The sequence below is a fragment of the Ixodes scapularis genome, unplaced genomic scaffold, assembly GCF_016920785.2.
Source record: "Ixodes scapularis isolate PalLabHiFi unplaced genomic scaffold, ASM1692078v2 PGA_scaffold8__174_contigs__length_109621045, whole genome shotgun sequence".
NCBI lineage: Eukaryota > Metazoa > Arthropoda > Arachnida > Ixodida > Ixodidae > Ixodes > Ixodes scapularis.
In genome coordinates this window covers 58,431,354-58,458,029 of record NW_024609883.1, presented here as the reverse complement: position 1 = coordinate 58,458,029, position 26,676 = coordinate 58,431,354, and the positions used below count along the sequence as shown (strand labels likewise).

The 26,676-nt window shown below is 44.0% G+C and overlaps 1 protein-coding gene across 1 annotated transcript in view; it reads left to right on the top strand.

Annotated features, from left to right (window-relative positions):
* Window positions 1-26,676, top strand: part of LOC8039361 — a gene marked incomplete at its 5' end in the record, with an annotated part of 64,910 nt that overhangs the window by 10,843 nt on the left and 27,391 nt on the right. The window contains one exon of the mRNA XM_040210701.3: window positions 3,550-3,955. Within this exon, the coding sequence (XP_040066635.3) occupies window positions 3,550-3,955 (406 nt within the window). The remainder of the gene's footprint in view (window positions 1-3,549; window positions 3,956-26,676) is intronic.

Sequence of the window (26,676 nt, the reverse complement as noted above, 5' to 3'; positions counted from 1 at the left end):
CGTGCTCTCGTCCTTGTTTTTGATTCCATCAAGAAACAAAAACGTTGCAGAATGGTCATTTCCTAGAGTAATGCTACGCTAGCTTGTATTTTAGCCTTTGCTGTTACTTTCGCAGACATCGAGATAAAAGGAAGAAGAGTGGAAGTATAAATGCATGGAGGGGGGAGTTTATCTTCTGGCGTTCCTTCTTACGTTGTTATTATGTCGTTTCCAGCACTCTTTTGGGGTCTTGGACGTCTCGTTTGTTTAGAGAGAAAGCAAGCGAGCTAAATGATTCCTGAGTGTGTTCGGTAGCGTCCGCATTTTTATGCGTTTATGTGCGCCAAGGAGTTGTGTTTCTTAGCTCGAATGTGAACGATCAGAATCCACATATTTCACGAAAACCCAGAGTGGATTCTCCGAGAGACCAAGGGTCTTTGGGGATCCTTGTTCGCTTAGTGTCTGCGAAATCTAATTGAGCTCCCGTCTTATGTCTGTTTGAAGTAGTAAGTGGAGATTGATCTCTGTCTGAACAGATGGAATACGCAAACACGCAAGTTTCACTTTGGTGACTGGAATACGTTTTCCTCCTACTGGTGTTTTTGAGCGTATTCTTTTATGTCGCCCATTGATTTCCCCTTGAAAACCTGGAAGAAGTATAACGCTTCTGCCTGCCACGATTCTGGTGGGTTGCGCACCACCATAGGTGTGTTTGGCAGTCGCATCTTCTGCTCCAGGTCTCCCTCCAGTTTGACAGATCACGGGAGCTTCGGCAGCAAGGGTTGGGACTCCACGACCACAGCGAAACTCCGGTTTGATCGTCCTTTCCGCCAGCATTTCTACGACCAACCGCGAGGATCGCGACGTCCGATGGCCCGCTCTCGTGACGTCAAGTGTTGCCCCTTCGGTAAAACGTTTGATGCGCAGGCGCTAGAGGGCGCTGAACACGCCAATGGTATAGACGCGTTCAGCCGGCGTTGATTTACGCTGTGGATTATGGAGTAGGTATTTGTGCTACTCTCCGAACAAATGCTCTTGTGTCTACTTTCCTGATGTGCACTTAGAGAACCAGTCACCCCTATCTACAGTCACAACAAGAGTTGTTTTAAACAAACAAACAAAAACGGCAGTATAGGATGAGGCGCTATGAGGCCTCACTCACTGCAACGACGCGAGCGTAAGGAATGATACGTTTAGGGCCACTTTGCATGTGTCAGTTTTCAATGAAAACTTCTTATGTTTGTATTCTGAAGTTCATTTTTAGATATCTGTGGTCGGCTTTTAAGGGCTCTGTGGGGAAATGCGAAATTCGTTTTAGAATGTAAACTGATCAACGTTGTTTAAAGAAGCAAGCTATAGCGAATTGCAGGTAGCTTGCAGTAACTTTTTTTTTCACATAAGTTGAGTGGTCATATACTAGTAAAATATCACTCTCTTCTACTAATGAAGTTTTCTTTTTATTTTCTTACGGGAGAGGGAAATGCGTTAGTTGAGGGCGGAGGGTATTCGGAAAGTCTCGTGGGAGTTCTAGCCCTCCTCAATAAACTAGTGTCACTGCGGCCGATGCCGTCCCTGTTGTGGAGCGACTCGATTGTTGGAGTTGCACAGTCTACTATACTTAAAAAAGAAGATTATGTAGCCAGAAATGTATAATAATATCCTTCTGACATCCGCGGACCTCACCGAGAACACTGAAGTGAGTGAACCCATACAACCGAAAAAAACATCTAATAACACTCACACTACTGCGTTGATCGGTTACATCCGTTTGTTCCACTCGCGACAGATATATGAAAATAGTTCGTTTCACTTGTTTAAGGTGTCCTGCCAACGAACAGCTTCGGATCGTAACTGGAACAGGCACTCTGTCCTCATTGCAACCTAGTAGAATTATTCCGACTCGGCTACACTCACCCACACCATAGCACAGTAAAGGGACATGTTAGCTGCAGCGGAACTCAATAGCACAATAACTTTCTATACAGCAATCAGTTTTCTTTATGGTAAATATTTATATTACTGCACAAGCTTAAAGCTACAAAAAGAAAAATGGATAGAACCTGCGATTTCACAGCCCACCGTACCCGTATTGTAATCCGGGTTCGAATGTATTGTTTCGTTGAATTCCAATGGCTGTGAACTGAGGCGTCTATTTTAAAAGAATGAAATATATAACATACAGAGTGCAGTTCACCCAGAGACAGGCATTCGTCGTGGTGATCCATGCTTTTTAAGCGTCTGCCTAGAGCAGACGACGCGTCCACACAAGCGATTATTTAAATTTAGGTCGTATACTGGTAACTCGATTTGATCTTCACTGAAGCACCGATACGTACCGCACCATTTCCCGGTAAAATTGTTTTCCCACCGATGCTGTGCGGAAAAATAAGTCTCGCGACGAACGTGTAGAGCCTATAGGGCGGCCATGCCTTTATCCTCGCTTTGATGATGATGATAGCGCGACAGTAGCGCCACATTTAGGTCGACCTCGAGGCCAATAGTGTTGGCGTATAGACGCTTGGAAGTACGACCTCTCGCAGGAACCACCTCACTGCTGGCGCGTGAAGAGTGTACGATAGAGAAGGTATGCTAAGCTCACGCGCATTTTTTCAAAGCATTTTTTCATCTACACTCTAAAGAAAAAAGTACGGGAGTTCATTTGCCTACAGAACACGGAAACGGATGATTACGCCGAGCAGTAGATACATCCCAGGAAGTAAACAAGCTGGGAATGCGATCAGACAAGGAAAATGCATCGTACTCGGAGAAAGGTTCCGGTCTGCCTTATGGTGCCTGGAGTACCCGTCTCCTACCGGTCTGCTTACCGCGTCTAAAAGACTGGTCCCTCGATGTTCGTCCGATGACTTCATAGAAGTGTCAAGCTGTCGCCGGCCGCGAACCTGGCGGCGTCACAACAGCGGTGGTGTAAGTGGCACACGTCAGGCTGCTCTCCAGCCTGACAGTTCGTGGAAACTTCGACAGCCAGGAGTTTGAGGCGCCGCGACGACAGCGACACTCACGTTCACTCGTGCTTTTCGCCAGCATTTCTACCACCAACTGCCAGGATCGCGACGTCCGACAGCATGACATCCCGGGGTTTTTTTGTTTCTTTTTTTTGTGCCGTTAAGACGACACCTTGGGCCAGTTGGTTTAGGATAATGTAAAGGAGCAGAAAAATATACCAAAGGACAAATGGGTTGGACGATAAAGGGCGCCCTCTATCGTCCAACTTTTTTGTCGTCGTGTATTTTTGGCGATTTGTCGGGCGATTTTACGACATCCTTTGTTGTCAGTTCGGGACTACTTTCGAGTGCATGGGCGGAATAGGACACTAAACAGATTGCCGGAGTCGCGCTCCAGGTACCTCGGTCTCAATGTATTCCCAGTTTCGTCATTTGCTAGGATCCATCTGTTGTTCGCCGTGATTTTCTTTCTTCTTGCTTTGCACGAAAGTCAACTCACGTACTTATTAGAGTGTACGATGGCTAGACTGGCGCTTTAACTGTAGCTGCTTGCGAACGTTTATCGTCCTTGGTTGCGTGTCTTCAAATACCCTCACTGTCTTTATAGGTCATGGTCGCAGCCGTCAGCCAAGGGCTTACGGAGGTCAAGACGCTTCTTATCGAAGTCACGGTCCCCAACGAGCACCCTCCGGTCTTTGAGCGCGCCCTGTACCGCAGCGAGGTGCATCAGACCAGGACCAGGCCCGGCTACCGGGTCGTCCAGGTACGGGCCCACGACGCAGACTCGGTGCCATACAACGCCGAGGTCTACTATCGCCTGGAGCCCGGACCGGAGTCCACGCGGGCGCTACGGTACCTGGCCCTAGACGGTATCACTGGAGAGGTGATGCTCAACCGAAGCCTCGCCGACGTCTCCGAGCCCACCATCGGGTTCACGGTGATCGCCGAAGACGGTGGATCTCCCAAGAAACAGGCTCGGACCAGGGTCGAGCTACAAGTGAAAACCATCTCCGGTAAGTTCGTGTTTTGTTTTATTGTTCTTCTTTTTTTTTGCACGTTTTAGACTAGCAACAAGTATTTTAGGTAAGGCTTGTATTATGACTATACTCCGGGCGGCTTTTTTTTTTTTTTTTTTTGCATTTCAGAAGAGAGGAGGAGAGAGCGCACAGTTTGATTCGGCGCTCGGTCTGGGAAAGGGCACTTGTGCCTATATCTTTGACTGCGTTGCCACAAAAAGTTGCCCCGCGTTTGCTATTTTCGGTTTTTATGGGATCTTTTTGAATCGGCGTAGTTTCTTTGTGTTTATCCACGATGAATACTTTTTTTAGCCTGTTAGACATATAAAATATTAACAGTTATTTTTTTGTGATAAGAGGGGCTTCTCTATTCAACCAGAAAATATTTAGGATCTATGTACCGTATACTTTCTAGGCTATAGTCGGTTAAAAGTTGAAATTTCAGGCTGTGCGGACTATCTACGCGTCTGGACTATACAGAATTTTTTGTGTTTTCAATATCATTGACTATGATGGGACGCGACGGATTTTGTGAATGAAAGAGTATGTTAATAATGATTTATGCATATTAGAGGATTCTCTGTGAGCTAAGAAAGCAGTCATTTTCAAGGTGTTCCGTCTATGAGAAGATTTTCGTTTTGTCCAAACACCAGGTATGCTGACTATGCACCGGGTACAGACTATCTAAGCGAAAACTCTTATTTTTGACCCCATATTTGCCCCTGCGTTCTATACAGCGGGTGCAGACTATAAAACGGAAACTAAGGTAGTTCTGATAGCTTAATGCATTGAGTTCAAAGAATGTTCTTGCTTTGCGAGGCTTAAAAAGCCCGATGAGCAAAGATAACAAAACTTCAACCACCAAGAGGCTGTTGTTGAGCCTTCGCCTAGCATAACAGATGAAAGGAAAGGGGGGGGGGGGGGGGGGGGCCTGCAATCTCAAAGATATCTGACAATTAGATCGGGAAGTGCGTCACAAGGTCACAAAATGATGACCTATCCCCAATACCCTATAATTTGTACCATACCAATCTAAGATATTGACATCATTCGTTTCAAGCCAAATTAAAAAAAAAGAACGTGAACTGACTACCAATATTGGTTTCAACAAAAAATACCAACCCCTAATTATAAAATATATCAAAACACCTGACCGTCAGTGACTCCGTTGACACGCCCATATATTTCCGGTACTCCCAACTCTTGAAGGAACCAGCCAAACACTTAGGATTCTTGTTTATTCAAACGGTAATCTGAGTAAATATACAGATTTAATGGAACTGATTTCAATTATTTCTTGTAACTTTGAGCAAATGTAATGAAGTATCATACACAAAAAATATGTTGGACCCAATATGGACACCGAATCACCCACGGCACGAAACATCTAGGCAGCACGGATTCCTAGTAAGCCAGTATCGTTACTCTTCCAAAAGTAAACCCGTCTACCTTCAGCCAATCTGCCGTTAATTTCATCCCATTCTTCCGGGCGGGAACTGCGGACGTGTTCGGTCCCTAACGAGGACGCCATCACGTCCGACGCGTTCTCCCTCTCTACAGGGAGAAGAGGAAGGCGCTGTTGTGTGGTTGGGAAAGTGAGCATCAGACGTTAGGGATTCTTCCAGGAGGGGAAGAGATAGGCCTGGACGGAGGGGGGAACGTGGCAAGGAACGGGTCGTAAGTGTTTGTCACCCCAATCGTAATTAGTGACCGCTGTCGCGCACATTCTCGCGCTTTCTCCCTTCTTCGCCCTTCCTGCCTATTCCCGATTCTTTCCCCAATCCCTTTCCTGCATCGGAGGGTTTACCGCGGGCGCATTGTCCTGCGTCGTAAAATTGCGGGAAGTGGGTTCTTCTTTTTTTTCGTGTCTTTCGCTGAGTCGGTCGCTGATTCGGCGCTTTCTGCCTGGGAGAGCCGATGGTCTGGGTCGTGCTGAGTTGGTCGGTTGCCAGTTTGGGGCTGTCCGCGCGAGTACGGTTTGGGGAAAGGGTGCTTAGGGAGTTCGGTTTTGGGGATGAAGTGCCGCCGATCGAGTCTTTCTTATTAGACAGGTTCCGGTGGTTCTGCTGCGAAAGGATGGACGCATCGTGCTGAGTTGGTCGGTTGCCAGTTTGACTCTGTCTTCGCGAGTATGGTTTGGGAAAGAGGCGCTTAGGGACTTCGGTTCTGCGGATGAAGTGCCGCAGCTTGAGTCTTCTATATTAGACAGGTGCCGGTGTTCCTGCAACGTATGAACGCATCGTGCTGAATTGGTCGGTTGCCTCTTGAAGCTGCCTTCGTGAGTATGGTAGAGAAGGGATGCATACGGAGTTTGCTTTAGTGATGAAGTTCCTCGAACGCGGTGTTGCTGGGACAGGACAGATTTGTCTCGTTGAATTTGCCGGTTTCAAGTTGGATTTGCCGTCGAGAGTTTACTTTGGAGAAGAGTTATTTCAACAAATGCCGCAGATTCAGTCTAGCTGTCTGAGATGGGTAACAGTGTCGCTGTAACACGATGGCCAAGTCGTGCTTAGTTGGTCCGTTGCCAGTTGGGGCTGGGCTGTCTTCCTGCGTCTGGTTTAGGAAGAGCTGTGAAAATGTTTTAAAACCTTTGTGGTAGAAGAAAACCCTATGAAGAATTCCAATTCTACAATCACTCAGACATTTGTAATATAGGAAAGTCGAAATCGCTCTTAGAACTACTTGAAGCCAATCTTTGGGAACGATGGTCCTCCTAATGTCATCCTAAGTGCTGCTTGTATCACTATTTGTTTTCTTTTCAACCCTTAAGTGTTTGAATTTTAGTGACAGAGTCAAGCCTACATGTTGAGAAAAGTTAGACAAGCCCTTGACCCTTGAACCTTTATATTTAATCTAGTATATAGCCCGGATCCGTTCCGACATAGCTCACGTACAGTGTGCGGACACAAGGACTAAGCCATTAGGCACGTTTTGCAAAATTCCACTTTCAGACTGGCAAGCCCCAAATTTGGCACGTGAGCGTAGTCTCGCAAGAATTTATGTCTATTTATTTTTAACAACTCAAGTCAGAGGCGGTAAAATATGAAATATAGTGCAAAAACGGCGGCCATGCATTGCCTATGCCCTACATTGGATGTTCGCCGTCTGCACACCAGTTTTGAGCGTGCTCCCTGGTGGTCTTGGTTCATGTATTTTGTCAAAACTCTTAATTTTCGCGATAATGTTGCTCATCACCAGCTTCTGCTATTACTTTATAGTGTTTTTGGAGTCAGTAAGCTACCTGAGAGAGAGCTCATAAACTAGTGTACAGGCGAAGAACAGGCTGGTATAGGACACAAGAAATATATTCTATGTTTATATTTCACTACTTTTACATACATTTCGCTACCTCAGAATTGAGCTAAAGAAATAGACATAAAACTGCTAGGGAAACTATGCTTGTGTGCCAAATTTCAGGTAGGTAGATTTGGAATTCGAAGTTTTCAAGGTGCCAAATACGAAAGTCCTTACTGCCGCACCTTTACAAGAACTGGTTTCTTTTTTAGTGCAACGATGATTTGTTATTTGTGGGCTTAAAAATGCCAGAGGCAGGTCTGCACGCGTAGAAAAACGTAGAAGCGAGGTAACAGGCAATCAGCTGTCACCGGCATTTCATGGAGTTTTAGATGTCAAAATGACTTAGCGTACTTCACACCAAATGCACGCACATAATAGGAACGCGGAAGAAAGGACCATCAGAGCTATTTTTCAATGACAAACTTTTTGATAACTTCCTTCAGGCTGGAAAATATATTCGGAAAATCTGAGACTTCAACAAAAATCAAACTTTATGCATATAAACGCACGCAAATCGAAGGTGCCGAAATCATTAGAATACCGTTTTCAACACCAGTCGAGGGTGCGAAAATAAAGAAAGCATTAAAAAAGGAGCAACGTTTGAAAGCCTTCGAAACCTTAAGTGCGCTTTGCCCGAAAGAGATCATAGTCCTCAAACAGTGCAGGCGGCAGCCCGGCTTTGAAAACGGCACACGTGATTGATTTTCGATTTTCTTACTTCGTATAGAGCTCCGTATTCAGTCTAATGGTTTTCCACGAGCTTTATTTTCGCTGGCAACTTCCCCGCCCAGCTCTCGGGCTCGGCCTTCTCAAGCCGGATTGATGAGCCCGTGATTGATTGATGAGGACCTGCGTTATCGATTCTCAGGAGTCCCTACCGCTGGCGCACGGAGCTTTCCATACACTCAGGGTAGATTCGGTGGAGAATGGACTCTGATTCGCTAGATTTCCCGGGCTTTGTGGCGTCATTTTGTGTCGCTTTTTGCGGTGTCACTCTCTTTTTTCTCGAACCTGGTAGGTGGGCTTAGACTTCCGTTAGAAGTTTCTTTTCTCGACGACAACTGGATGGGTGAAATCGCTCTAGCGCTTTTCCCAAGCTAGAATAGCTCTGATGCATTCAAGTTTGGATGTTTTTAGATGAATGTTTGGCTATTTTCTATTCAACCGACAAAGCCTGAAAAAAATCACGCGAAAGAGTAATTTCCCGCACTGGTAAAATAAATAGCTACAGTCCGTTGGCAACTGAAGACAGTAGGGCGAGGGTAAGGAAATCCATGGAGGAGGATGCAGACGGAACGGGGCAGAGAGAAGGAGGTTTCTTCCTCTCCTGTCCAGCGTTCCGTCTGCTTGCTCCTCCCCTGTCTTCCTTTCTCTCGGCCTAAATTCCTGAGTTGCAGCGGAATATATGTCGCTATTTTTTGCACATTTGCTCTTGGTCGCGTGATGTTCGAACCTCTAGTATCTTGTATGACTTGTTGAGCTATTAAGATAGTCTGAATTCTTGTTTATTAGTCACCGCTCTAAATTTCTCGTTACTTGAGAAATTTTAATATTAGTTTCCTAAAGTTAATTTTTTTTTTTAGAGATAGGACTGTCGTTTCAGGTAAAAGTCCCTTCAAACATTGGCGAGTTTTAATTTTACGCAATTTTCACTGGGATCTTTTTTTTAAGTGTCACACAAGTACACTACCACTCGGCACCAATAAATCAGAAGCTTACTTCACATGCTGTAATCTTAATAATGAAAAATGCCTTTATTGTTTAGTCCCAATTGAAAACGAGCGTGATGGTTAATGGATACAAAACTTGAAAGTTGTTCTGTTCCCGTCCTCGTCCTCGCTGCTTTATACTTTCAGGTTTTGTAATGTTTAGTTCTTTCTCCTCTGTTTGTTCTGACGTGATAGTGGGGTCAGCATATTGGCGTACAGTAACAGGGATTGTCCCAGTGTGACGACAGTTAAATGCAGTTCGGAAGTTGGACATAAGCACTGCTCGATTGTACTCGATGTCTTGGCGGACATTCCGATTCGTGTACAATACCCGAGTTGGGGGCAATGGCCAGCCTTTAACAACACCCGCAGCACAGCGTCCGCTCAGCGCATTTCTACCCTTATTGCGTTTTTGAAAAAGACAAAATATAATTGGCAGTACACCGCGCGGCCACTTGTGCTGACAAACCGTAAAATACCGCGGAAGCGCCCATTTTGGTTCAAGCGCTCACAAATAACATTTCCCAAACTTTGAAATTCTGCAAATTATCGCTAAGTGCCTGATTTGACTGAACTAGCGTGGTGCCTAAACTAACCCAATCTTCAGAGAAAGTGGGCTGGCGCGCTCCCACGACACTTTAGGGTAGTTAAATTATATTAACAGCTGCGCACAGAACAAGCAGACACACACACACACACACACACACACACACACACACACACACACACACACACACACACACACACACACACACACACACACACACACGCACAAGGGATCAGGAACGACGTATACGCAGACAGAGCTCTTCTTCTGGCTTCGTGTTGACGGGGCGAACGCTGCTCGTTTTTTCCTTATTTTGTTCCGTGATTGTTCCGCGTGAAGAGAAAAGCTAGCGTGCGTTCGCGTAAATTATTAGCATTACATATTCATTTTTTTTTTGTGTGTGTTCAGTAAAGCGATTTAAAAAAATCGTTTCCTTGACTCTTTGGGGTCTTGATATTTTTGCTCTATACTCAAATCAAAGATGATATTTTTTTTTTCACATCAGAGCATTTACAGTCAGCAAACTACGGATTCCTTCCCTTTTATGTTTTCATTCATTCATATTTTCTCAAATAGAAATCAAGATCAAACTGCGTGCTGCTCATTTTTGATGGATCATATAAGAACTAGGCTCTTCAACTGTGTTATGTTTTTTTTTAAGTATATTTTTATTTTATAAACAGAAGTCGCACACTCTAGAATGTTTTGTTGTTTACTATTTGTAGAAATAACAGAGGCGCGTTTACAAACCGTGTAGTCATTCGCTCTCTCGCCTTTTAAAATTAATTAGCTATATGTATCCTGAACTAGTGAATTCCCTACTCACCTTGTTAAAAAAACAGGGATTCTTAAACAGTATTTTTTTATCTCTTTGGGACCCTTGAATGAATATAATCTGTATTTTTTAATAAAACCATTTGTACCGAAATAATCTTTGACTACTAGCTTTATGTTGACTTCTGATTTACCGGCTTATTCACTTAATACCAAAGAGTTTGCAGGCTATCTTTTTCACACTGAATAATATTCATCCTCGGTTTAATTCGCTTCGCAATAAGTGTAAACTCTCCTTTGCACATCATTGTACGCGAGCCGAAAAAATGAACATCCCCATGCACACAATGGGCTCCACAAGGCTTCTTTTTTTTTTTTCTTGCTGATTGGAAGAAATTCATTGTTTAAATCCTAACTGAATTATAAAATGCAGTTCATCCTAACATTCGTTTAGTTTTTTTTTTTGCACGGCACGTACTTAGATTACCGAAGGCTTTTGCTGCCGCACGAATTCAGCTGCTGATGCGCGCTTTCAGGTGCTTTCTTCATTTCATTTTTGCAGTATTGAACCTCAACTGTTTTGTCCTACCTCCAGACTATCCAAGACCACGAAATAGAAAAAATCCATAAATCAGAAACAAACAGTGAATCCACCAACACTCTTTTTTTACGCTTGCTGATGGCGATAGTCTTGCTTTGGCACCTCGAATATGTTCCGATTTAAACAATTATTTTGTCTTAATAAACGAAACCTAGAGTTTTAAAGGCTCAGTTGTCTACCAAAAACAAAGACTGTATAACTCTTCGCTAACTGGATTATCGAACAGGAAATCTAACTGGATTCATGGTCTGCTAACTGGATTTCAGATTTGCAACAAGAAATCAAGTTAGGTTTCCTCTTCCGTAATCCAAATAGCGAAAAGTTATACCGTTTGTTTTTCGGTAGGGGTATTCCAATAAAGTGAGGGCTCAGTCTCGTGCACTAAATTTTAAACACAGCTACACGCCTCCGGAAAAATGCAAGTGCTGAACGTGACCCCACTTTGGTGGCTGGTACACCCGCGAAAGATAACCGTGTTTTGTTATTCGTTGGCATGTTTCCACTAATTGTACCACATTTTCGGTCAAGTAAAGCGGAAAACTATCGCCACATGTCGCCGAAGTATCCCTTCAATCTCATGGCAAGACTCGAATACAGATAACACTACACTCAAAATGTCGCGTTTCGCCCCATGCCTCATTATATCCCGCCTGACCCTAAGTCCCCGCGATCAGGCGCTTTTTTTTATTAGGAGCGTTTGACTGCTAGCTTACGTTCGAACTAGTGCTGAGGTTAAGGGCTTGGCGATCTGAATGCAAAGTAACTGCCTTTGTGATCTATGTCTGGGCATATGATCATAGTTGTCTGAGTGAGAGGATGGAAGTATCCACAAGGTCATGAATTGTAGGCGTTCATACGAAGATCAACAGTGAACAAATAAATACGTAAAGCGGCAAAGAGTAGTTTACAAAAAACGGCTTATCATTCTTATTTTCTGCACCTTATCCTCGCCCGAGTGATTGCTGCACTTGCCTCTTTCGGAATCATTTTCCTCCTTTTATAACCACGACGGCGACATCGACAGAAGTGATAAAGGCAGATTGTTTGCGGTGGTGGGGTACATCCGTTTGCTTTACATCAGCACTAGGTCGTCAGCACTAGGTCGAAGGCAAACCGCCAATTAAACGCACCTAAAAAAAAAAAAAAGAAACGCTAGATTGCGTGCAGTTTTTTTATCTCTTGCCTCACTGTGGTACTATTGCAGGGTGGCCAGAGTGACATGGGGTTAGAGCCGCAGACAAAACAATAAAATTTGAAAGAGCCGCAGGAAAAAAAAAAGGAGGGGGGGGGAGGCTACTTAAAAAAAAACGATATGGAGGGAACGGTGCTTTCCAAAGGGGACAAGGGTAATGCTTGACTATAGCAAATAACACCAAGCAGCAGAACGTTACTTTAACCGCTAAGCAAAAATGAAGCCTTCGTTTGGTTCGCTAGCCAGCCACTGCCCCTGACGCCCGTTATGCGTATGCGGTTCAAAATTCTTTCTGGAGCAATAACGGAAACAGTATCACTGGACACATCCATGTGGCCAAGAGCAGTTCAGCTGTATGTACGTAGTGAAGTACAAGGCTGCCAAGACTGTGACCTTTCTTTTTTCAAATTCTAGGACTCTTTTCGTCTTTGAAACACAGAAGGGTAAGGGGCACACGCTCACTCAAAAGCCGCGAGCCGCACATGGACCCGCGAGCCGCACATGGACCCGCGATGAGCCGCATGCGGCTCGCGAGCCGCACTTGGGCCACCCTTGTACTATTGCAATCAATCGGAGCCGAAACGCCGCTCCGCGTGGCGCGCGCTACTATCAGAGCCGCCTGTTGGATTTTCCTGTTAACAGTGATCTACGCTAAGGCCAAGAACAGTCCCCTTTGACGCACGTGGCGCCACACCCTACTTCCGTGTCGGCTGTCAGTGAGAGTGTGGAGGCGACGTCCCTTCGTTTAATCAAACGGTAAAACTTATTCATGAAACAGCATAAATTTATCGCGAACTTTCTGGGAACAGTTTCCACAGAACCCTGATTTATGACCACGCGATAATCAATCGACAGTTTTTTTTATTATTTATTTCGCGTATTTATCGCTTGGGGAGCAGAGTTAAAGGTGTGGTGCCCGGCAAAGCACCTGTCCCGTAAAGCTCAGCAGCTCGAGAGAGTTACATAATAACAACAACTTTACTAAACATTACATGACGCTTCTACAAAACAGTGAGTTGCTCAAACGCAGATGTATCTCTGAATTCGCCAGAGACATATCCGAAAATCTGAGAGTCGTGATAGTCAGATATTCGAACATCGAAATGTATTGGCAAAAAGAAATATGATACAGAAGGTGGTTAGCGACTTTGAAAAGCATAATTCACACCTACAGCTTCGTGTATCTACCTGGGAATGCAACGCACTAAAGGCGCCCCTAGCTACGGGGCTCAAGGACAGCCGGCAGCTCGTCGCAAAACTTTTGGTAAAACCTTTCCAATTAGAGCGTGAGCTGTGAGAAAACCTGGCGATCGAGGCGTTCATGTGGACAGTCCTGCCACAGTTGAAAACTGACATCTCAGTAGCAGACGACAAGAAAGTGAATAATGTTGCATGGAGCGCCGGAAGGGTGTTGTCGTGGCCTCAGCGTGCAAAACACCTTTCAAAAACATCCGACAGGCAGCTTTGATAATACCGCGCTCCACGCGAGTTTCAGCTCTCTTGACTGGGATAGTACATCTTACTTTATGCACTCAGTTTAGACTGGAATGAAAGCCACTAGTGGGTTTTTTCACTCATCGCCATACTTGAGCGTGCTGTTTAGGGAAAAAGCTCAGAACGAGCTCACATTAATACGTTGCTAAAGCCGGAAAGCTTGATGGTGCGGAACGTGCGTTGCAAAAAAAAAAAAAAACTGCGGAAGCTCGCCGTCAGCACGCGTTCAGCGTTTGCGCACACAGCTATGGCAGCCAGTGAATATTTCCTGGCGGTCATACCTGTGTGCGTCACTGCTGAGCGCGTGCTGATGTCGAGCTTCCACAGTAATTTTGAAACGTGAATTCCACCCCATCGAAATTGCCGGTACTAGCAGCCTATTAATGCAAGTTCGTTCTGAGCATGCGCTCTAAACAGCACGCTCAAATATGGCGTCCAGCGAACACCGTTATCGTCACTGGCAAAATGGCAATGGCAGGGCCTGCTTTTCAAACGCATAGCCTCTAGCACGCGCTCCACGTCTTCTGCCTCGCGCTTTCGCCGTGCACACGCTCGAGGTGTACCAGACTGCTACGTGTTGTCGAAGAAATTAGGGAGTTTTAGGGAAGCGTTTTTGCACATCCGATACCATAGGATGGACCCTCCGGTACGAACTGCGCATCCGCTATAGCCCAAAAGACTCATATATGCGCGGTGCGTACCGTATTGCCCATCGTACCGTATCGGTTTGTGCAAAAATGATTTCCTAAGAGTCTCTATTAACGTAGGAAGTCTCTCGCAGGGGGCTGGAAAACGGGAACCTCCTCTTCTCCGTTCTCACCTCGTCAGGGACTGTCCGCCGAGAGAGTGAGGGAGACAAGGAGACGAGAGTGCTCGGGGACGTCAGAACTTCGAGCTCGGCTTGGATTAAATAAGGGATAGACCTAAATCTATAGCCGTCTTTGTCCTCGTGGCAGTAGTCGAACGCGTTCTCAATGCGGGAGCCGAACGCCGGACGCCGGCGTTTTGTCTGACAAAGAGTTCCAGGAGCGCAGTGGACACAAATTTGGCGTCTAGCTTTATGTCTACCCCCTATTTCACCCAACAAGAGCTCGGAGTTCTGACGTCCCGGCGCGCTCTCGACTCCTTTTCTCACTCTTTTTCCCTAGCCATAAACCTTAAAATCTTTCGAAGCCGAGATATATAGTAGTTATTGACGTGGAAGTCTGACTGCGGCAAGGTGCTTCAACGAAGCATAACAAATAACAGGAATAAATCGGAGTCTCACACTGAAATGCTGAGAGTAAACTGCGGAGTATAACCTTTGCTTGGTAACCGACGGGTTTATTTTTTTTATTTTTTTCTCTCAAAATTTAACCTTAACAACTTAACATTTAACAAAGCCTTGCTGCCACTTTGGAGAAGCGAGGAGCTTCTCTGCAAGAAAATGTAATATCAATTTTTTTGTATGCTTGACACTGAATAGTAGTAATAGAGAAAACTTTTTAAATGGGGAGTGTATCCAGAAAGTAATTGTGTACTCGATCTTATGTAGACGTCTTGAGTGCAAGTAAGGCTTCATTAGAGTGATATTGTTTTTTCGCCTTTTTTGTAAATATTCTAAGTGATAAATCTGCTCACATTGCACGGAAAGACAGTAAGTATACTATTCGCTATCTACCTCCTCATGCGGAAGGAGATTCTTGAACTGATTTATTGTTTGAACTGTCATCTCTCAAGCACACCGTTTGTCTTCGCCTAATGGGTCCAGGGCAGTGTTTTTCTTCCAACGAGAAATTCCGAAGGAAAAAAAAACTAATTTATTTATATATATATAATTTTTTTTTTTTTTTGCAAATACCAATAGTGGCAGGGTACGGTAAATGTGCGTGAATTAATTCCGTAGGATTTCTTGTACATAAATGATAAGTACACCATGCGTTAAAAAATATTGTAAGCTCTAGATATTCGCGACTATTATCGTGAAAGATAAATCCCGCGTACATATTATACCATAGTGATGAATACACTGCAAACAAAACTCAATCGCGAAGGCTTGTTCCCGCGAAATGTACGAACCCCGCACTTCGCGAAAATCACGAAATGCATGGCCAGCGAAAATAACGTCTTTTACAGTATATAATTCGTTGGTTATACAAATTGTTTTATGGAGGGTCTAGCATAACATTATTTTGTTAAATGTTGGTTTTCATTTCTGGATGCCGCACACTCAGAAAAGACTAAGACAGGATAAGCACAAGCTGCTACTTATTTAGCCCAAATTGTTTGTTCTTTTCAAAAAGTTCAGATTTCTTTCTCAACTTTGTTACGTTGAAACCATTCTCTAAACACTCGGGGGACAAAACGGCACCTTAAAAAATAGGTTTACCGATATTATAGTGTGCGCGGCATGACAGTTAGAAAAACACAGTTCCTAGTGGTCGAGAAGGAAGCGCTTGTTTCTTAGAATAGCGGGAACTTCTATTCAAAAACCTATTTTTCTGGTCCCTCACCCTATAACATTTTATTCGTCATCCAATTGGATTTAAAATTTGAAAGTGGCGCAATATTTGTTATTTTTATGAAGGACTGTTTGCAATAAAGAATGACATTTTTGGTTTCGTTGCTGTGTACAGATGCATCTACCACGAGGATTCCAAAAAAATAATTTTGTACGCGTTAAGAATAAAAGAAAAATGGCTGCTATTTCTTTATTATTTCTATATCACATTGATTATTTGCAAACCAGACGTTAGACTTTCGGCCGCTGAAAGTTATATACTTCAACACAAAATAAGAAACGAGCCTAGGCTAGGTGCAAAATATCTGTGAGTTCTCACCCTTAGTTCTTAGTGATTTTTTTCTTACAGTTTCCGCTTAGAACGGATTTGGTACATGTATTCTGTTTTGTACATATGCGCAACGCTGTCAAAGCTTCTGGCGCAAGCATGGCTTTTGAACTCCCACATCATTTGCACGCGTTCTCGCGCACATGAAAACGTAGTATGAGATGAATTCACGCTCACGCGACAGTAGCTTTGAGAGCGTTGCATACTAACTCTGAAATGGTGTATAGGTCCTGGCTTACAGATTTGACGATTGGCTCACTAGCTGTAGTCGTCATATTTCCAAGCACTTCTCTTTTCACCATTTTTGTTGCACGCGGTGTACAAACTAAATGAATACGCGGTGCCTCTGCTTCTCAGATAAAGGCATTGACGAACGTGGAACTTACGAGTACGACCTGAGCTGTTTTGAACTTTCGCTCACGAACCCTCTGTAAGTTCTTGTGAAATGTAGTTGGGTAAGAATATTCTTCACGGTACACAAGCTTAGTCGCACTAATGGGATTCAAGTATACTCGCACGCAACGATACGGAGCAAGAAGCTTAAATTGTCGCTGCAGAATACACCGCCTCCGAAGTTCAGTCTGCTCATTTTGATCACTATCATCATCTCACGTATGGCATATCTGTCGTACTAATGGCGTCCTTGTGGTTACTGAATTGCAGTGTACTAGAATAGGAATAGTGTTTAGACCGGCACGACTCGAGAATGGGAAATTGTGAAGCTGCTCTTGCAGACAACAATCGCTGCGCTGCAGTCGACTGGGCAGCAGAAGGTCTCTGCAGTCCGCACGTGCTTCCGCATGTGTGCGTGCACACGGTGCGCGCGCACGACCACCACCTTACTGACCCTTCTGCCAAAGCGCCGATGTCGACACCTATCGCGACTACACCACACGCGTTACGCGAGTCGCTCCGGTCCCAATACTACCCGTATGATCTAGCACACTATCACTGAGAGGAATCGGTAGCCTAATGGGCTAGTGCACACCAGCTTGGAGTACGTGGAGCGAAAACATGCACTCTAGATCCCAGGGATTTTGGGTTCAATCCCTACCCTTGCCTATTTCGATCTGGAAGGGCATCGTGCCGGCGTGCGGCCGTGTATCACTACTGCGTGGCTCACGTAAAAGACCCCAGGCTAGCGTTTTTACCGCACTGGCTAGATTGCTAATCTACTGCTAAGACACCAGGCGCCCACTAAGGCAGACCAATACCCCTGTCAGAAGGCGTTTTAAAGCTCCTTTTCACTAAGCTCCGTTATATAATCACCCAGTCAGCTCGCGATGTTGAGTGCGCACGTGCCTTACGGCGTGCGCTTGTTCGCCGATTTTGTAAAGGAGCTTGTTCTAAAGGCCTTTAAAATCCCCGTGTGACAGGGGTATAACTGCCGGCTGTATAAACATGCACACACCAAATTGTTTTACTGATAATTAAGGAAGCTGAGCATGCTCCGAAGCGGATGATGTGAGGCCTACGCATTCAATACGTTAGTACGATGCGACTGGGGAATATACTTGTTCCAATACTCTAAGCTGCTCATCGAGGCGTAATGCCACGTAATGCACTGTGGGGATCCGATGGGAGCAAAATCCATGCGCGCTCCGCTGCAAGCGCACTGGTTCCCAGAGTGCAAAGCGCGCGGTTACGGATCTAGGAAAGCACTCTATCGAACAACATGAGCTGCGTAAGCGTTCATTTCTAACTCGGGTCCTTCTCAATTGGTTGGTTGCACATAATCGATTTACAGACCTTCGATGTATAAAATTTTATCACGGCTTCAATGCGGGTCGGATTTTCGTCCTTACCGGTAAGGTTGCATATTTGCCACCATCTAAACTGAGTTCGAGACAGAATTGTAAGGGACAACGACACATTCTCGACTGCTGTTGGCTAGAGACAGTGACGGTTCCCGGCATAATACTACAGACTGCAGGTCCATCACCGACACCAATACGGAAAACTGAAAACTGCTTTTTGAGTCATCAGATGGCTCTGAATTTCGAAAAGAAAAAAGTATATTTCAAGGATAAACGAAAGCGGAAGTTTTATTTCAGTCTCTCCTTCGCAAGGTTTGATAACCGACTTGTTGAATCGCATTGTTGGCGTTGTCAACAATGCGATCTCCAGGAGTTCGTCATCAAGCTCTGTGATCTTTGCTGTGACGAAATTTAAATGCGGCTCATACCCTGGACACGAGCACTGCGCGGATATTCCCTTTGAGCGTGCGATAATCTATGCCTAGACGTGCATTCGGTTAGTAGTAAGTCCACAAACGCGAGCCCTGTGTTTTGCCAAGCCCAGAGCGCGGCAATGATAAGCGCTTGCGGCATGTAATCACTACAGATCTTGTGGCCGCGCTCTCTACCTGCGAGTAGAGTGGGTGAACGCTGCTCATTTAGCTTTTTTTTCTTCCTTGCGTGAAACAAAATAGCCCCTGTTTTATAGGCCACGAATGTCACGAGAAAATTCTAATCGGTCTTTAAAGAAAGTTCGAATGCTGTTCACCAGACCCTTTACATTCAGTCTCAAACTGAGGGGGGGGGGGGGGGGGGGGGGGGGGAGGGGGCTCCTTTTGCTCTCGTATAAACTGGTGACTCATGTTATTCTTTAGTTATTGCCGCTTCATTTCTATTTTTTATGTCTACCCGTTCGCAATCTTTTCTTTGCTGTAAGGCACTGAAATTTATACCGCAAATGCTTTACTAAATAACTGTAAAAATAAAATAATAATAAGACTGCGTTTTCGGGACATGTTTCTTTTTCTTTTTTTCGAGACCGGATATATAATATAATAAATAAACAACCTCAACAAAGCTTCTTAACGACTCTGGAATGTGTGGTTGTAAACTTTAATGCAAAATTACAAGAGCAATACAAAAGGACAAAGGAAAGGATCCGCTATAAAATTATTTCTGACTTTTTCCTAAAGTCGTGTTGACTTCTTGCTGACTCTGATTGCATTCTTTTGACTTGGACTTCCTGTTGACACAGTTAACAGAAAGTCGGTCGATTTTGTATTAAAACATTTGTGGTGATTTTCTCTAGCCTGAGTTAAAAGAAAAGCTGTTGACTTTCTTTTAACTTCACGGTATTTTTTTCCCGCGGAATTCCTGTTGACAGTGTCATCAGAAAGACTGTAGACGTTCTATTTACTTCGTGCTGAAAATGTTCACTTGCGTCTCTGTAGCCAGCGCCAATAGAAAAACTACAGACTTTCTGTTGAATTTTTATTGAACATGGTACATCTTCACAAGATGTCAAAAGTCACTTAGTTTCTCAATAACCCCTGACAAGCTGACAAATGGAGAGAGCAGCTTTAGTTATCCCGTCTCCATCGCGAACCTTCTACCTTTGACAACTCTTCGCCGCCTCGCGCACCTCGAACGTGCGTGTGTAGTTAAAGCACTGCGGAAAACATGGAGCACGTGCTAGAGGCGAGGTGTTTGAAAGACATTTCCTGCTTTTGCGTATAGCTATACTGATTTTATTAACCCCATTAAAATAGTCACCTAATAAAGAACAGCAAAAGAACCATTTTGAAGTGGGGCAAATGCCTTGTCTCGCTTCGTCCTGAGTGGTGCTCTGTAAGGAAGTGATAACATTTAGACTAGGAGACGTTTTGGTGGATGTTGGTTTAGCAACTGCGCTGAATTATTATTAGTTGTACCAGTGCTCTTCGGTGAGAGATAGAGTCCACGAACTTCGGAACGCTGTTTTCCATTTGGCATACTCCAGAGAAGGATATCGGATCCTTGGTGGCCACCAGCCAAATGATTACCTTCAAAATCTAGGGTATATAAGGCTCTGGAGCAATAAATGGGGCTGTGATTAAGGTGTGTAGTGCTTCATGGTGCTTTTGTTTGTGTTCGCTTTAATGAGTAATTGAGGTAAGTTTGTAGTGCATTCAAATGCCATAGGGAGACCATTTTCTAATTAAATAGAAAAATATATATATTTTTAATTCGCGTGTCTATTATCCTAACGTTCTTCTGCGTCAGCCAATTAGTAGCAGAGTGGAAAGCCGTAAAACAAATTTGTTGACTTTTTTTTTATTAAAAAGTGGTCCAACAGTCAAAAGAAAGTCATCAGAAAAGACAGAGGAAGTCAGATGAAAAGCTGTTGACACTCTATATCCTGGGATGACTTTTTTCAGCAGCAAGTGAGCAGAACAGCACCACAGTTTTTGTAGGGAATAGTTGTGCAGACACGTGCGATTTCGAAGCAATGTCAAAAAACGCCTAAACATATATCCTTCCCCTTCACGACAAGGCATGAAACCGGTCGCGTCGTTCCCCTTCTAAATATGAATAAAACGTATCCAACAACAACAACTTAAACAGCATATATTAAAAGAGACACTGTAGGAAACATCATTAAAAATATTATCATGCCTACGTATCTTGACGAATCAAGTATACACTGATAGTATTGGAGTCGTACTCCCATTCCACACTCATATACAATATATATAAAACTTAGCAGTCTTTAGCGAAGAGGCGTGATCCGAAAGTTCGCATCATGTTTTTATTTCTTAATGGCGGGGCGTGTAGCGTGACCAGAACGTCCCTAAGTCCGAAGGTAAATATGACCTACATATCGAACTCAGATCAGTATGAGTACCACTCAACAATAATATAAATATCCCTTAAGAAAAAATATAAACAGAATAGAAAAAAGAAACATGCGCTTAGTGCCTCTCCTACCAGACAGCGTGAGCATCGCAGTGGAAAGATCTTGCACCGATTTTTACCGTATATTTTGTTAGAAATAAAGTTAAAAAAAAATGCCGGCGTATTCAACCTACCGAAGCCGACGTCCAAAGACTCGCAAAGAAAACGCGGTGTTTACAATAGCGATTACGCAGCCCGTTTGTATACAAAATCGCACTTTGAGTTTTAACTCAAAACGTGCCACGGTCTCCACGAATCAAAAATAAAATTATCTAAAATACACATAAAAACAAACGAACGACCATTTCGTGTCTTTTTTATTTCTGTGCGTTTTTTGTTTTTTTTTTCGCGTCTGGCGTGTCGTGCCGCCTACATACACGGACGCGGTCGTCTGCTTTCGTAGCAACTCATGCGCACAAGGTTGCTAGCACGACACGCGCGATGTATCGGGTGCATCTGAAAGCGGAATCCTCGCAATGGGAACCTACCAACAACAACAAAAAAAAAAAAAAAACGAAATAAAAAGCGAACTAGAACGATCCGGTTTTACGACGCGCATCCCTATAGCGTTCATTCCGATGTCACGAAGGGCAGTACCGGGTCGATGGGGTTTCGAGGCGCTGGAGTTTAGAACGACCCCTCTCGTCGATTTGTTTGTCTGCATAGCCTCGTTTGCAGTCTTGTCGTGTCGTCTTAAACGCATGGATAGGGCCATGAAAAATACTTTTCCCATCGTGTTCCTTGGTGGCACTCCGTAATTAGTGTTATAGAAGCTAATTACTTTATTAAAAAAACACGTTGTCGGGCTGGTGTTTCGAAAAATGTAACTTCTTTGCGTTGGGGAAACTTTGCAACCGACGTAGGCTAATTTATTAAAACAGTTTTCCTCTTTGTGTTCCTCCCAAAAAGTGGAATGTCGAACTTTGTTGTTAGGCTAACGACGGTCGATAGCCTTCCCAGTCTTGCTTGCACCATAGCATCATTACTTGTGTTATATTTTTCTTTGTCTCCGTTAATTGTAAGTTTTATCTAATGACTTCAGGGCTAATATCGACCGCGTGTAGTTATAAAACTAGATAGTCATGTTTTAGATTTTTTTTTTCTTCTGATGGCCACAGAAAAGGCGGGTAACGGCACATTGTTATCCACCTAAGATTCACTACTGCAGCCTTATAGATAAATTCACTCACACGCGAGAGCTGAACATTATCCGGAACAACTGCGTAAGAAACTCACCTTCAAAACGGTGACCCCTCGGCTTCACTAAAGCCGCGCCACAACGAGCCGGATTCTATTACAGCGCCACTTCTCTGGTGTCAGTCCGTTACGCTAGTTTATTTCCAGTGCGTCGGGTAGTTGGCTGTGCACTCTTTCAAAAATAGGTATGGACGTCCTATGTTCATAATAGCGCCATTCTATTACCCCGTTATCCGTCCTATGGATTGCTGTGGAAGGTTTATCGACCATCTATGGACCACTGGTTTGCCATAGAACGGCCATAACAACAATATAGGGATCGCCCTAGGCAAAAACTTTTTTATTCCTTCCTATTCCCATGCAATAGTCCTGGTGAGTCGATGGATATCCCTGTGCCGCTTTATGATGTGAGCTATAGATTGTTAGACTAATAAAGTGATGCCAGGTAGACATTTTCGTAAAGTGTAGGTAGGTGTCCGAGTTAGAGTTGTTAACTTAGCCCCTTGCGTCAACATGTATCATTGGTCTCTGGAGACATGTCCAACTTCAGGGCATACTCAATATGGAGGGGGAAGTGTTCAGTATGTACCGAAATAATTCTTAGTGGCTGTTATCCTATTCTCCTATCTGTAATACGTATCTTATTCTAAATACGATAACTGCGCCACCCTTTAGCGATGAGTTGAAAGATGAAAGTTGCTTTTTATGCCTAATGCGAGAGTCACTGGGTGTTCCCAGAGTACCGACACTCCCAGGCTCCAGGTGCCAAGATGGCGGCTCACTGTTTTCTCTTTACTGTGGTCAGAAAGCATGTTTGTGCATACAAACAAACGTAAAAAGCTCTTTTTGCGAGAACTTTTACTGGAGATTAGTACAGAATGACCGGCGCGTGATGTTGTCGAATATCTTCAGTCTACAAGGTTTTGCAGCACAATTAATATTTTTTTATACAACCATGTCGCACCGGTGGTATCAGTTACCTCGTCTCGACCCGGGCGCGTCCTAACTTCGGTAGCAATTCGTGGCGCGTCCGCTTGGGAGTCGGGGCTTGGCATCTTTGAAACCCCTTCCACCGTACATGCTTCGGGAACAAAATGGCCGATTAGAGCCGAAATAGAAGAATCGCAGCACACGCTAGCAAATGCAATACGGCCGAACCAATACAAGCAACCGTGCAGTTCCCCGAGTGGTCGCTGCGGAAGAAATGGCGGCGGTGTAATTAGATCGGGTCTCGAGTACGGATCAGTGCCTCTTTTTTAGAGCAGGCTCTATGGCAGTTTACCGACCGAGTAGTTGTAGTAGAATTGGTGTCTGCGGACCCCGTAGCTATACCTACCGCAGACAGAGTGGCTCCTCTACGGACCCCATAGGGATTCGAGCAAATTCTGTATGGCTTCTCTGCAGGCCCCATGAGGACCCTGTGTAGACCGTGTATGGCTTCCATGCGGACCCCGAAGGAACTCCCTGAAGACCTTGTAGGGTTTTTTTTTGCAGGCACCCTATAAACACCATAGGAATCCTGTGTAGACACCCTATTGAGTCCATACTAGAATAGGACGTCCATAGAACATCCGTCGGCCAATATTCTACAGGGCGGCCGTAGGATGACCTCAGGAAGACAACAGTAGTCGTCGTCTGCCTATAGATAGATGCCTTATGTTCTTCCTAAGGTCTCCATAGAACGTGCTCGGGGTGTCCCTACATAACTTTGTAAGGGCAGAATTCGTTTTCAGAGAGGGAGTTAGCAAAATATCACTGCGCTGATACAGGTAAATTTATTTGTTTTCTTCCCAATTTATTTTTGTGCGCATCCTTGAGTTCGCAGTTCACCATGAAGCCCCAGGACGGCGGGATTATTTTTATCTTCTCTGTTATGTTATGTCTGTCTCTGGAGTTGCTGCTGCAGCAGAGACATAGGCGCTGTAATTGAATTTACTATGCGCTGAGACATTCCTTGAAGCCAGTTATCTAAAGCACGCTCCTGAAGTAGCTTCCCAACTGAAGTGTTCTAGTACAGTTTGAGTGGCGCAAAACCAAGATGCTGTCTCGATACCCAATTTCAGGGTTGTGCCGCTATAATCATTCAAGGGTCGCACGCCGCACGGGCCTCGTGCACTGGCGTATTCCTTGCAACGTGTCAAACAAACTCAAAACATATTAAGGGTACTTACTGCGCTTTATTATTTGCCCTAAAATAGAATGCAGTCAAGTCGACGGGTCGCCGGGTCCCATTAAGAGCCTATCAGGATGTGGTTTTCGGCTTACTTTCAAGCACACCGAGACGTGTGCATTGAGAAGCAAGTTGTAGCGATATTCAACGTGGTTTCTAGCTCGCTCATGGTCTCACTTGGCGGCTGCATCTTCCGTTGCAGTTCATCTCATAGTTTAACGAAGTATAAGTGGATATATAATTGGAGTGGGAGAGGCTAGCGGCCGATGCTTAGGGCAGGGAAACTATTCTGGGCTCCACTAAAATGTATTTCAGAGGCCAGCACTCGCCACCTCCTTTAATATTTTGATTCACCCTCTTTCGCATAAATGACGTGATGTTAAGGTCGTAAGAGTCTGTTCATTATAATAATATTTAACAAAAATAACGAAACATTAAAATAGGCAGAATTCATCGGGCTTTGAAGAAAAAAGCCCATTGCAGTGGGAGATTGCGAGGTTGATTTAAGATTAATGTCATTCGTAATCTCCTAGGAAATCAAACTTGAACTTAAAATGAATGGAGTTGAAAGCTTTGACTCAACGCGATGCACGTATGTCGGAGAGCATTGGGGTTGAAAGCATTATCTTTTACGGAACTAGGGTTACATCTTCTTTTTATAAATTTCGCTTCCTCATTATGAAGATGGGATTTTCTGTTGCGCCATTTTAATGAGTCCCTGTATAAACAAAAAAAAATTACTGAACAACAGTACATGTGACGTGCACATAACCGCCATACACGTTCGTGAAACAAAAAATATTTGCCTGTTTGGGTGTGGCACTAATTAACGTTGGAAATCATGGTATAAGGCGATAAAAACACCGGACACAAGAAAGAAAACAGACTACAGGTCCCTTAAAAGAGATGTTTTCCCTCTTGTGTACGATGTTTTTTTCGCCTTACACCCTGATTCCAACGTTCAGAAACTAGCCCAACTACAAGTTCTTATAATAAATAACGTATTTCGAAGGATAATCTTGACATTTTTTCGTTTTCGTGAAGACCCGAGTTTTAGCTCTTCGCTTGCCCACGATGAAATGAAGGTAAAAGTATCTTGCTGGACGTTGATGGAAATATATAAAGGGGTGTAAAGATGTGAGTGAAACGCTGCAAAACATAGCCCTGGCATCGATGGTTTAACAAAAATAGCAACACAAAAAACAACAAAAATAATACAAATAAGTCAAAGCGGACATAGTTTAGGCGTGTTCGATTTGCAGCGACGCTCAGTTTTAGCATCGCTAGTGAACTTTATATTTTCTTCATAAAACGTTCGACGTTGGTACTTTCTTGCGCACTAACCCCCAAAGAACTAGTTTCCGCCTTGGTATGGGATATTGTTCCGGAGTGAATTAGGGGGAGACTTCAGAGGCAAGGTCATTCTGGCCTCCTTATCTTTTACTCTCGGGGTTAAGAGTATATGCCGATCTTCTAGATGAAGAGGAGCGGTCCTCCTCGACCATGCACGCGGCAATATTTGGTTGATTCTTGAAATTTATAAAATACTCACCAACAATCTGAACCTTCGGGACAACCGATGTCTTAGCTTAAGCCCCGCCCCGCATCTCCGAAGCCTACGAAATGCATTTAAATATGGCAGTCGCTTTTCTTTAGACTTATTATGTGAACTATACGATTTTAAGGGATAGGCGCAGTGTTCCCATGGGTATAATTGTACAACACTTTACTGTTCATGGAGTAGTGATGTTTAAAAGTTACCCTTATAATGAGGTAGACAAACGGTTATATTTTTTGCTACTCTTCCATTCGCAAAGATATAAAGAGAAATCAATACCGTCCTGGCACCGCCAATACTTTTATCTTCAACAAGGGCTTATCTACTGGCCTAATTATAAAAGTTATAATCCACGGTTGTGCTCATCTTGGTATAGATCATCAACCGTATTCCCCAGACGTGAGTAGCGTGTGTTTAATCGTCGACTAACTACGTCATCGATTAAAATGATTACATATGGCAAGTGGTAATCACAGCTGAGTAAGTACTCGGTGTTCACCAACCATAATACTACGAAATTCTTAACACACATCAAATGCATGATTATCGATCAGCAATCAGGTATACGTATACGGCAGATGGACTTAACGATATTACCTTTGTACTCACTGATTTAAAAGAAAAAAGTCACTATTACTCATCTAGACACCGCCAGCCTTGGCACATTCCGAAACGCAAAAC